Source organism: Podarcis gaigeae (genome assembly GCF_964106915.1).
Source record: "Podarcis gaigeae genome assembly, chromosome: 5".
NCBI classification, from domain to species: Eukaryota; Metazoa; Chordata; class Lepidosauria; order Squamata; family Lacertidae; genus Podarcis; species Podarcis gaigeae.
Genome location: NC_139681.1, coordinates 65,961,155 through 65,974,629, shown reverse-complemented (window position 1 = coordinate 65,974,629; position 13,475 = coordinate 65,961,155). Strand labels below are relative to the sequence as shown.

Genomic DNA, 13,475 nt, shown 5'->3' with positions numbered 1-13,475 from the left:
CATTGACAATAAAGGTATTATTAGCATTGATGCTCCTATGTGCCTCATGCCTTATAATTACATCAGAAGCATTCTTATGAGCATCATCCTCAATGACTTCTAGACTGATGTCCTTTTGTCTCTTTCCAGCTCCACTTGTCCCATGATATACTATGCATTTTATGATTTAATCAACAAAGACCTTTGTAGCTCCATGGAGACTAGCCCATTTATTGTGGCTTATGCCAGGACACACTTTAGCTGAAACAATAAAATAAACCTGCTAGTCTTTAAGGTGCCCCAAGGCACTCTGCTGTGTTTCCTGTAACAACTAACATAGCTTCCTAGCTAGAATTTGTCCTTTCCAGTTAGTTACTAGAAGAGGTCCCAAGTCTAGAAACAGTTCGTTTCATCGCCTACCATATGTGCAGTATCAGAATCAGGATGAGCAGTGACGTTTCCTTATGCCTCCTCACAACAAATATTGTGGTAGAGTTGGCAAGCTGCACCTATTTTATAAATCAGATAAGTGAGCTTGAGAAAGTGTGGCTTGCCTACAAATGTCAGGTAAGGACATGGTGCTCACCTGGAATTTGAATCCCCAAATACCCATGGCCTATATGAAGGGGGTTTGTTTTTGGTTTAACTCTACTGTATATTATGTTTTTATGTTAGGCAGATTGGTTTGCCTTGGAAATGGCTTAACTGAAGGGTCCAGAGGTAGAGTCTTACCTTTGTAGCCTATATCCTGCAGCCAGGATTGGGCCAAAGTTTTGGAGTACTGCTGCTTTGGTAGCACTAGAGGGCACTCAGTATCCATAAGTCAATCCCCTACCTATTCACAAGAACCCAATATGAGAATAGATATAAAAATATGAAAAATGTATAAGTGTAAGCCCACTGCACTATGATCCAGGAAACCATTGTGACAATTCATGTGATCAAGGAAGCAGAGAACATGGACAATATTTAACCAGGTGTATAGACAGGCCGAAGGTCCAGATTGGTCAGGGTTTTTTTCTTTAATCTGCAGAGCAAGAACATTTTATTATTATTTTGCTAGGTATTTTTGAATAATGAAAAGCATTTTGCAGGAAATTGAGGTGAGAGTAAGGAGATAGCCTTTGTAAAGTCTAGTAAACATTTAGAGAAGGAAAACACTGTGGCTTGTGCATTAAGCAATGTCAATATATTTGAACAATAGTTGTAACAGAAGATTCCTATTCATTGAATGAACAGAACAAGTCATTAGATTCAAGGCCAGCATCAGTCACTGGGCATTTTAGCTTCACAGGAAGGTCTATAGCTCTGTGTTACAGCACACACTTTGCATGGAGAAGATCCCAAATTCAGTTCCAGAGAACTGTAGCCAGAAACATCCTAGTAACCTACTACAACTCAGAGTATGAAATACTGGGCTAGAGTGGCAGGGATGAAACTAGAGGTGTCCCTAGGATCCCTCATGCCCCTGGCAAGCAGCTGTTTCGGTGCCCCCCTCCTGAAGAAAATAACTGTCCTGCTTGCCTTTGTGCCATGATGCGAAAAGGATGGGAAGCTTCTGCGTTTGATCTTGCTGTGACAGCAGCGGCGCATCGCCATGCGTATTTAAGTCATACATTCCATAGTCTGATAGGTGATTTTTGTGGGGGGAGGCAGGCCTGTGCCCCTGGCATGGGCCAGTTTCACCAACCCCTAGGTACACCTCTGGACAAAGCACAGCCGCTTATTCCACAGCACTAATCTCCAGGGGTGCTATTTGTCAATCCGCTGCATGTCAAATAAATAGGCTATTCTCAGGCAGGGGTGGGGCAAGAGACTCCACCAAATCAGTTAAGCAGAAGAAGCAATTGTTGGCATCAGCCTGCATAGCTAAGGGTTAAACTGCCTGTTTCATTTTGAAAAAAAATGGCAAAGTCCCTTGACCAATCCTAATGCTACAGAATAGTGAGTGAATGTTAAACAAAGCAGAAGGGGGTAAGAAAAAGCTGTCTTGATATTGAAGCCATAATGTCTTTGTTGGTCAAAAGACACTCTCTCTCTCTCATCTTAGAATACCTGCACTTCAGAATTAACCACTATGCTCCTGCACTGATAAATAATTTCTGACCTGGGATAAGCCAGCTTCTTGTGTTTCTGCACATAACACACTTCCTTTTGGGTGGAGATTCGTTCACACTTTCTCTTAGCTGGTTCGTGGCAGCAACACATTGTGGGGAATGCATCCCTGGTGCTCCTCTGGAATAAGCAAGAAAGTATCTCTCCTAATGCTCGTAACTAATGCTTAGATGTGCAGCTACTGCTCTAAACCAAGAGCCTGACGAGCCTGAATGGGAGACAAAGAAGAGAAGTGGGTACAGTATTTTAATTGGCAACCAAGTTCCAGACTGTCCAGTATCAGTCCCACTTAGATGTGGTCAACAGCTATAGCATTGCCTTTAATCCAGCAGGGTTCCATGTATGTTGCAGGTGCCACCTCTGCCTCCATCCAAGGGATTTGAAACAAGGCCGCTTTTAGCTGAAATGGGAGTCAGGCCTTACTGTTCATATACATCAATTGTGGCTCACAGTTGAGTGCATAGGGTGGTATTCAATGAAGGACTTGTCCAGGCTTCTTTTTTGTGTTGTGTTTCTAGGCACAGATCCACTCTTTAAAGCGCTCAAGACCTGCACCTAGAAAGCGCAAGACAAAAGGTGTGTGGCTGAGCCCTTAGCTTTACTCAGAGTAAACCCATTGAAATAAATGGACCTGACATAGTCATGTTCAATATTTCAGTGGGTCTACTCTGAGTAAAACTTAGTTGAATACTATCCATAATCCATCCCTCATCACCCCATTTATCATCCTAGAAATACTTTCTTACCTGATATTTGAGAGTAGCTCTATTGAATCTTCCTTTGAACACATCTCTTGGGCAAAGTCATTGTTTACACAAGCCATGCCTTAAGTTAATTTTCTGCTGCTTGTTATGTCATGACGTGCTGTATCTTTTTGAACTTCCACCTTCACAGGCTGCTGAATGATACAGCCTATCAGCTCAGTTCCAAAGATTCCCAGAAAAAGCATGACTGGTTTCAGCCCAGGGAGGAGCCATAGCTCATTGATAAAGTAGATGCTTTGAATACAGAAGGTTTTAGGTTCAGACCCTGACATATTCAGTTAAAAGGGATCAGGCTGCAAGTGGTAGGAAAGTTCTCTGCTGGAGATCCAAGAGCCACTGCCACTTGGAGTAGATACTAGGCCAGAATGAACAAATGGGTCAGACTACATTCCTCTCTCTCTCTCGTTTCCACTAAAACTGATCTGAGATTGTACACCATTTCCTTAAAGCTCAGCTTATTTCTTACCGTAAGGTTGCAACAGCAAAAGATTGGTCTCCTGCTGCTGACCATTTCCTAACTTCCGTGAAACGGTTTGGCTGTGCTTTCCTGTATCTTCTCTCTCTCTCTCATGCCAAGGAGGTCATTTCCCATAAAGGAGACAAATGTTCCAATTAGCAGTCTTTTACTAGATGACAAATTTTCATGTCACAGTTGCTGTTGGTTTTGTGTGTGGCACTGGGAAGGAAAAAATACACAAACCATGAATTATAGCAGGCAGGGTGTTTTTGCGTTTCCCTGTTATTGACCCCCTACCTACTCCAGTCCACTCACTACACCTTAAATTCATGAAGTGAGTTCTGCCTATTGAAATCTTGAATGTTTGTCCTATCTTTTTAATTTTGTTATTTCAAAATAATTTATTTATTATTATTTACTATATACGATATACAATATCTTTATTGTCATTGTCCCATGCAGAACAATGAAATTGAAAAACTACATAAAACTACTATAAAACTACATAAAACATTCAAAACCCCCTAAAAACTCTGAAACCCCATTTTAAAATACACTATACTATAGAGACCCCTTATGCTGCGTTTAGAACCAGAATTTCTGGTTTCCAATGGATATAGTTTTACAGATACAGAGTTGGGGCTGTAGACCCTTGGTTGTTCTGCCAAAGAGAGATAAGGGCCTATTCACAAATCCTTCTGCTGGAGCTGAACCTGCTCAAATACTGCTTGTTTTCAGTTTGGCATCCAAACATACTCATGTCCTACCATAGTCCTGTTGAGACCCAAAGCTATTGCTAGTATCCATAATTTTGTCCAGGGAGTTTCTTGTATTGAGGCAGGGTGGCCTGTATGATTTAATAGGTCACTTTCCATCTTGGCATGCTATGAGTCTATAAAAGTTGTAGAATCACTGACTGTCACAGGCAAGGGAGGAAAAACCCTAAAAGAATATTAAACTTATGGAGGACACCTTACAGTGTCTTGCAGCATTATATGGGTGAAGATATTGGCAAGTGTTTTTTGGCTTAGAGTGAGGAACAAGATCAACTCTGTTCTTGTTGCTTAGGGAAGAACCAGTTGTACCTACCAGTGATGGGTGCTGAACTAAAGCTGCTTTTTTAAAATGTCTTTGTAAAGATAGTTGCATGGGCTGGTAAACTTTGCAAACAGTGTTGTTGTCAGCCCAAAAGCTCTGGTACAATATCTGTCTAGCTATTTCTAGATATAGAATCAGAGAATTGTAGAATTGGAAGGGACCCCAAGAGTGATCCAGTCCAACTCCCTGCAATGCAGGAATCTCAGCTAAAGCATCCATGATTTTTCTACATTTGGCCAACTTTCTCTTTGATTAATTTGAATGCTTTGTTTTGCGTGATCAACTGGATTTCCTATTCACTTACATTGGGGTTGGGATTACATTTCCTCCTGTGCAGAAAAACTGCCCTGCAAAGCTTAGAATGGTCTCAGCCCCATGAGAGAGAACAGGCTTGCAAACAGAAGATCCCAGGTTAAACACCTGCCATCTTCATGTAGGGCTGGAAAAGACTGTTGCCTAAAACCCTCAAGAACTGCTTGTCAGTCAGGGTACACAATACTAAACTAGGTGGATCAGTGGTTTGACTCAACATAAGGCAGTTTCCAATGTTCCTAAATGACTTTCCACTGGGGTTTTGAATCAGTCCTGTACTTCAGATATGAAAAGCAAGTGCCTTCTCGCCCTGTAAAGGCATCTCACTTGTTCCCGGCTAGCAAATTTCAGCTAACCTGCAGTGCTACCCTAGAATTGAGCTTTATGAGGAAACAGTTGTGAGAGCCAGTCCTTCGACTGCTGGTGTCTCCATATTCTGGAACTTTACAGAACACATAGAACAAAGTGGCACATACCACGCTTGATTCTGTGATTTCTTCATTACAGAACACAGTTGCCAGCATCACCAGTGAGCTACGGACCTTCCAGGCACAGTTTGAGGATGCAATGGCTGCCCACCAGAAGGAGGCAAAGCGCTTAAATGAACACATAAAGGAACTGGCAAGAGAGAAGGAGCTTGTTGGGAGGGAGGTATGTTCGGGTTCTTGGCTGGGTCTTTTTTCTGTGGAAGGATTCTCTGTCTCTGTTCAGTATGGTCCTATAAGTGCTCTATGTATCTCTTTGTCAGCAGATAGGTGTTTGCCCCAGTTCAAGCCATCTGTGAATAAGTTGGTCGCAATGGAAGCATTTCCCCTCTCTGCTGAAAGAGCAGGCAGTAGCTTTGAAATCTGAGGTCTTCTGCTCCTATGGAAATCAGGAGTGCTAAATTACGGCAGAATCGGCCAGACTTAATGCTTGAGCAGGGCTTCAGTGTTGAAGGCAGTATGACTGAAGCAAAGCTGCCTGTTGGGTACAAACTCATAGCACTTCCATCCCTAGAAAGACAAGTTTTGCTAGCTTTGGAAACCTGCAAAACCTATTTGGCCAGTGAAGACCATGGGACAGAATGAAGGAGAAGCATTGGTGCTTGTACTCTGTCACTTTCCATTCTCTACTTAGCAATCCTCCTTTTGTAACCTAGAATTGGATTGGATAGGTGTGAATTGAAGGACACGCCGTGGTTTAAACCACAGAGCCTAGGACTTGCCAATCAGAAGGTCAGCGGTTCGAATCCCCGCGACGGGGTGAGCTCCCGTTGCTCGGTCCCTGCTTCTGCCAACCTAGCAGTTTGAAAGCACGTCAAAGTGCAAGTAGATAAATAGGTACCGCTCCAGCGGGAAGGTAAACAGTGTTTCCATGTGCTGCTCTGGTTCACCAGAAGCGGCTTAGTCATGCTGTCCACATGACCCGGAAGCTATACACCGGCTCCCTCGGCCAATAAAGCGAGATGAGCGCCGCAACCCCAGAGTCGATCACGACTGGACCTAATGGTCAGGGGTCGGTACCGTTACCTTTACCTTTACCTTTACCTTTGCCTTTGCCTTTGCCTTTAGGTGTGAATTAGGAAGAACAGGCAGTGACCCCAGCCAGTCAGCACCCTTTTCACCCTTTCTAATAATGGCATGCTATAGGTTAAATTGCAAGTAGGGATCCCTGCCCACTCCGTTGCACCCCCTTTTTCCTAACACACATCTCCGGGTGGTGACTCTTGGGGGTGGAACAATATCTGCAGCTCTGGAAAACATCCCCAGGTGGAAACCCTCACCCACTGCCAGATGCTTTCTGAGCTCTTGTTCTCTACAAACACAGTACATCAGAACAAGAGAATGACCCCCGGCCCGAAAAGACTGGGGTGGGGTGAAGGGGAGGGAAATAGAAAATTAAAGGACATAAAAGAGGAAGAGAGAGTAATTTAACATGACAGGCTGTTTATTTTGGCAAAAAAATGGCCTCCTTTCAACAGATTTCAAAGTCCAGCCCCAGGAGGGACCACACAAGCAAGCAGAAGAGGGTTGTTTCAGAGGGCAGGGAGGGCAGAAGGAATGGGGATGGGGCGAGAGGGGGTGCATATGTTCCTAGATGGATGTAGGATGGGCAGAGAAAGAGTAACACAGCATGGGAAGGGAGACAGCAGCAGATGAGAGAAAGAGAGGTGGGGGGAGTGGGAGAGGACAGTTGTGGGACTAATATAACAAGCTGAGGGCAAAGAAACACAGAGTGAAATCCTCACAGGCGCCAGCATTGACCTACTTATCACCATGGGAACCATAACATTTTCACAGCCTTTTAACTTGAGGAAGTCAGGCTCGTTGAGCAGCCCTGCCTTCCCTTAAGTGCACGCCACGCTCACATAGTCAACATACATACACACAAGCCCACAACTATACAAGGCACATCTGCCACATTCACGTTTTCTCTTGAGTACATGCATCATCAAGTGTACATGTATGCACATACGTGTGTGTGTGTGTGTGTGTACACACACACACACACACACACACACACAAATGTAGTGTTGCGCCCCACCCCAGTCTTTGAGCTGTGTGAGATTCCAGGGCTTCCCCAGGCTTCATGTTCCTTTCTGGAAATGAGGCACAGTGGAGACAGCAGTGTCTTTATGATATATGGTTTATTCACACATATATAGAACCTGGAGGGCTTCACAGCATTAACACCCCAAAAGGGTCCTGTTTCTTCCATAGCCGCAGCCTTGGATTCTAACAGACATCAAGCACTGCACTCTTGACTCTCTCTCTCTCTCAAGCTTGCTGCTTTTTCCTCTAGGTCACATCACTGCAAATGCTCAACTGTGACTTTTGGCCACATAGAATCCATTTCCTTTGTTTTTCTTAGTGGCCCATCACCCAGGTGCGCGCACACACACACACACAAACACACACAATGTTCTTCAGTGGTGCCAACTGGAATAAAATGTTGGGGGGCCCAGGTAAGCCTCATCCTGCGTAACTGATCACATGATGCTGTGCGCACACAACATTTGAATGGCAATGCCCGTCAACTTTGGGGGGCAGACCCCCCCCCAGATATTTTATTGGGTGGGCTGAAGGGACCTCAGCCCCTCGGAATTGGCTCCTACGATGTTCTTACTGTGTGGAAATAGTTGCATGAATTCACACACATGTGCATATAAATATATTCCCACATCATTCTGTGAACTTAAATGCACAATCACTCCCGCCTCCACACACACACACACCCCGCCCTGTCTCTCACACGCATGCACATTTCCTCTCCCACCATGAAATACCCTGTTCCATGTGTCCAGGGCTCAGCTGGAGACTTGGCTGCCCAGGCATGATTTCAAAAGAGACTGTTTAGAAAAAGTTCTAGTCAAGATATAATTATAATAATCACATTAAGAGCTTTGCTGCAGTGTTCCTGTAAATGAGGAAAGCTCTGCCCTTACACAGAGAGTGAGCGCGCCAGGAAGGAGCGTGTGTGTGTGTGTGTGTGCGTGCGTGTTTGAGTTGGGGGGTGGTTCATGTGCAATGTTTTCTTTTCAATCTCACCCCCTGCTAGCCCCCCTTCCTTTATCCTGGGGAATAAAAACAGTTTATTTTATGATGGATCGCCCCTCTCTTTGGTCACTGACCTTTCTTCGTGAATTTCTGCTGAGCTCAGCAGAAAACCGCTGAGTGCGTTTGTGGATCCCATATGTAGGTGGGGGTTGGGAGAAAAAGGGGCTCCCCCTAATCCTTCTCAAAAACAGAACAACAATAACAGAGAGCTGGTCGGAATGAGACAGGCCAACAGGGAGGATCTGGACAATGTTAAGAGCTTTCCAGAGTAAAAGCGTTAGGAAAGAAAGTTGGGAAGGAAAGAAAGGGGTTTCATATCGGAATTGTTTGCCCGTGCCCGATTCCAGTAATATAAAGGACCAAGGGAGCAAGAGCAGTTGTGTGTAGCCTCAGCTTGTCCAGAGACGCAGAATTAAAATACAGAGAACCCTATTTTCTCCTGCGACTGAGGCACCCTCCTGTGCTGCTGTCCCAGGAAATAGCTTATCATACCTAGTAATTCACTGTGCAGCCTCTGGAACACATTGCATTGTACTAGAATGCAGGCTTGCTTGTACCTGTGTGGCTGAAGAACTGATGAGCACATATGTGCTACTCTGTGGGTCTGGGCAAGTTCTGGCCCTCTGTACTGCGCCCTCATTCAGAAAGGATGAAGGTGGCTCTGCTTTTTAAGATGCTGTTACTTCTAGCCTGCTGCTGCTGAGGATTTTTCTTTTCTGCCTCCACACCACACTGTGGACCAAGTGGAATGCACAAAGGCATCAGAAAAGAGCAGTGTTCCAAGGACAGATCAGCTTGGCACAATGGCCAAGCACAAATTTAATTCAGATTTCCATCTCTTTCTTTTTCTTTTCTTTTTTAATGCATTTTTCCGGTTGTTAGCAGAAATATTAATCCTTCTCAAATGAGTACAGCTTGGCCTGCAAAGCACCATTTTTAGTGCCTGTACAGGTTTCCACATATTTTCAGTAAGGATGCAGCATGCTTAAATGCAACACTCCTAGTGCAAACAAGCGTCCTCAGGACGGGTAGTTTTTCTCACTGTATCTGTAGAGTGCATGAAATGGAACAGCCTTGAGATCACCTAAGGCCACGAGTTGTTGCTGTCGTTTATCTTTAGCAACTGAGCTCTTCCAGTTGTAGCTTGCTCCCCCCCCCCCCTTCCTTGCATTCCAAACATAATCTTCCTCCTCTGCTCCTACTCCATTTGGCACTCAAATCTAAGAGCATGCTGATAGCTCCAATTACGCATTCCCACCACCTGATAAATGCCCACTATCTCACACATGAATCACAACACCTCTCACTCCTGCTCCTGTTGAGATGCATCCACAATCTGAAACATTCCTATATCCTCCATTCACACATGCTTGCATGCTTTCCTTTGCTGAAGTGAGAAATTCCGCTTTAAAGCCACATGGCTCCAAGAGAAAAAGAGTTATGATGGGCCCAAAGTTATACAAGTTATTTTTTCTTCTCCCCACTTCCTCTAGTGGCAAGAAGTTCCATGGGTAGCATTTACCCATGAATAGCACTTCCCCAGGGGATTGCTTCCCTTAGGAAGAAGAGGTCACTTGGGAATTATGGCCTACTTATAACATTTTGCCCCATTGGTACCCCAAAAGGCAGTAAAACACCACAAGAGAGTTTTAGCCATACTTCCCTAACCTGGAGCCCTTCTGCTGATGTTGGACAATGTATTGACCATGGTAAAAAAGGTAAAGGTAAAGGTAAAGTTAAGACCAGTCTCAGACAACTCTGGGGTTGCGGCGTGCATCTTGCTTTACTGGCCGAGGTAGCCGATGTTTTCCCACAGACAGTTTTTCCGGATCATGTGGCCAGCATGACTAAGCCGCTTCTGGTGAAGCCAGAGCAGCGCATGGAAATGCCATTTACCTTCCCACTGGAGTGATACCTATTTATCTACTTGCATTTTTACGTGCTTTCAAACTGCTGGGTTGGCAGGAGCAGGGACCGAGCAACGGGATCTCACCCCGTCGCATAGATTTGAACCTCCGACCTTCCGATCAGCAAGCCCTAGACTCAGTAGTTTAGACCACAGTGCCACCCGCATCCCTTATTGGTACCATGGTAAATATGACCATGTTAGCTGGTGCCTAAGGGAGATGGAGTCCAAAACTTCTGGAGAGCACCATATTGGAAAATGCTGGTTTTAACTTTTCAGAGTTAGAGCTCTCTGTGTTTGTTTCACACATTTGGGGTGCCTCCATACAGTCACCATTTTGGTGAAGGAATTCAATCACATACTTCAGATATGCGCAATTCAAGTGGATTAAAGGGTTCTGTTACCCTAGCGCAACATTTGCACTTTTAGAAAAGAATTTGGCTTTTTGCCATTAGGAAATGAATGGGGAAATGCATGGTAAAGTGTAGGGTGAACGAACAACATATAAGCACCTCACAAGCAAATCAGGATGAATGCAGGAGGAATGCTTATGTTCGTATAACTGCCCTGTAAACAAATCAGAGGGAAAGCTCAGAAAAAGCCTGGATGTAATCTAAGCTCCTTGTAAGTTTTGTGCAAGCAGGTCAGGCTGAATGTTTAATAAAGTGGCCCTCCAGAGGAACTCTGACACTGCAGGTATTTCTCCTCTCACTGTTCCAAAGAGTGTTTCTGTTGTTCTTTTTGCAGCCAGCTCTAGCTTTCAGCATCCTAGCTGGGGTTGGGGGGAAGGGATGGCGGCGGCAAAGACATGTCCCTTCAGAGACAACTCTTTATCAGTAACCCATTTTATATAGTCAGCTCTGATAAAGAGATGCCCATTGGCCATTAAGGAAAACCAACCAGTCATTAAACAAATGATGTAGTCGCTCATGGCTGGCACAGATTAGCTAGTATTCAAGACAATATATATCCACTAAGAAGAGGTAGGTGTCTCTTTGAAAGTACCTTTGCTTTTTGCTAACAACCTGGATTTTGAAATAGCATACTGCAATCAATCCTGACTCCAGCTAGCTTTGATTTCTGCCCAAATGGGGTGTGAAGGGCAATTCTTTATCTATCTACTGAGAAGTATGCCCTGTTGAGTTCAGTTGGACTGATTTATGGGTAGACATGCCTTTGTAATTGCTTTGCCTTGCCTTTGTAATTAAGATTTATTCCCTGCCATACAGTGAGCTCTAGATTAGGACTATACAGCGGTACCTCAGTTTTCGAACGTCTCCATTGACTAACATTTTGGTTTTCGAACACTGTAAACCCAAAAGTAAATGCTTCGGTTTTCAAACACGCCTCGGAAATCGAATATGCCATGTGGCTTCCACCGCGTGCAAGATCCTGAGGCCTAGCTGTTGGCTGGTGAGTTTTTGGTTTTCAAATGTTTCAGAACCTGAACAGTCTTCTGTTCAAAAACTGAGGTACCACTGTACTTTCCAAATGCCTATGTTTCAAATATAGTAGTACCTCGGGTTAAGAACTTAATTCGTTCCGGAGTTCCGTTCTTAACCTGAAACCGTTCTTAACCTGAGGTACCACTTTAGCTAATGGGGCCTCCCACTGCCGCCATGCCGCTGCTGCGCAATTTCTGTTCTCATCCTGAAGAAAAGTTCTTAACCTGAGGTACTATTTCTGGGTTAGCGGAGTCTGTAACCTGAAGCGTCTGTAACCTGAAGTGTCTGTAACCCGAGATACCACTGTAAATTCTCATTTTGCTTAGGCATCCGCATCACCCTCCAAGGGACAGTGCAAGCATCGTTTAAAACATGCATCCCTATTTGCTGCAATCCTAAGTGTGCTTATGAGGGAGTAAGTCCCAGTCAAGTCAATGGACTTATTTCTGAGTAATCCATGGGATCATGCTGCAGGTTTCAGGTTCCTGGCTCAGCCATGCATGCTTTTTTCTTCAAGGCAGAACAGCTAAAAGCACAGCTGCGGCTGGCAGAGGATACCCATGCAGAAATTCGCAAGGAACTGGTTGAGCTTCACCACAGGCTGCAGGAGACTGAAGAGGCTCGTGACCACCAGCAAAAGGAGCTGCTGGAAATTCGGAGGGCTGTGGCAGATGAGAGCAGAGAAAAAGAAGCACTACAGAAATCCAACAGTGAGCTCAGAGCAGCTGTCAAGAGAGCAGAGAACGAGAGGCTCAGGTAGGTAGCCTTGGTGCTGGACAGGCGTGTTGCTGGTATAGTGGCTATCGGCTCACAGCACTTTTAGAGGTTACCAGCAATGAGAGATTATGAACCTGTGCATCCGCTGCAGCTTGCAGAGATCTGAAGAGGAGAAGGAGCAGAAGATTGCTGTGCTGGAGGAAGCAAAAGCAGCCGTTGAGGGAGAGGTGGGGGAGGTCAGAGCAAATCTACGAGAAGTGGAGAAGTCTCGCATGGAAGCGCGAAGGGAGCTGCAGGAGCTGCGCAGGCAGGTATAACTGTGTCTTAGAACTCTCTCTCACCACACCCTTCTCCTCACAACCCTAAGCATATAATAATTGCAACAAGAGATCCTTGACGTCCACCCAATATTGGATTCTTTATTCAAAGCCACTTGTAGCTGCTACGGACACTGTCAAAACACAAGGTTGTAGGTACAGTATCTAAGCAGAAGACAAGAGAAGCATCATTATCACCACCCAAAATGTCTTTCTGGCTTATTAAATTTGCGCCTGAAAATTCCTATGAAAGAGCCCTGAGACCTCGATCCTCCGTCATAATTCCTACCCATAAGGCCTCTCTTTTTTAATATTCCCACCTGTGTCTCCCTCCCACTAGGACTGCCGGTGCTACTCCCGCCCTCTTTGGGGTTCCTTACATCCAATTGAGTGAGTGAGACACTGCCCCGCCAGCCTTGGTCTGCCCTCAGCTAGCACCACCCCACTTGCCTGCCTGTTTTCTACAGAGGAGCTGCTCTGCTTGTCATTGGCTCTGGCTTTGCCTCCTGTTGGGGTCCCTCCAGACTGTTTTTTGTTGTTGTTGTTGTTGTGGGTGTATTCTGCAGTGGTGTTCTTGACATCATAACAGTGCATTAGTGGTAGGTTTATTTATTCTGCTTTAGGTTGTTCTGCAATACTTCTGCAATGCTACCACACTGTTGCTGTCCAGAGGGGCAGTTCCGAGTGGGACAAAAATAAACCAGGACATTTGTGGTACAAAAAGTTGCAGGATTTAAACAGGAAGTTGCGGGATATGCACTGATTTGGAAAGGAAGCAGTGTGGCCACCCCAAAATGTTTGGAGGTGCAAATAGTATTGAAAGTGG

At 44.9% G+C, this 13,475-nt stretch overlaps 1 protein-coding gene across 5 annotated transcripts in view; it reads left to right on the top strand.

Moving 5' to 3' along the window:
- Positions 1-13,475, top strand: part of CROCC2 (ciliary rootlet coiled-coil, rootletin family member 2) — an 89,657-nt gene that overhangs the window by 50,371 nt on the left and 25,811 nt on the right. For all 5 annotated transcript variants that reach the window (XM_083742026.1, XM_083742029.1, XM_083742028.1 and 2 more), the window contains 3 exons: positions 5,233-5,376; positions 12,133-12,371; positions 12,484-12,643. In XM_083742026.1, the coding sequence (XP_083598152.1) occupies positions 5,233-5,376; positions 12,133-12,371; positions 12,484-12,643 (543 nt within the window). The remainder of the gene's footprint in view (positions 1-5,232; positions 5,377-12,132; positions 12,372-12,483; positions 12,644-13,475) is intronic.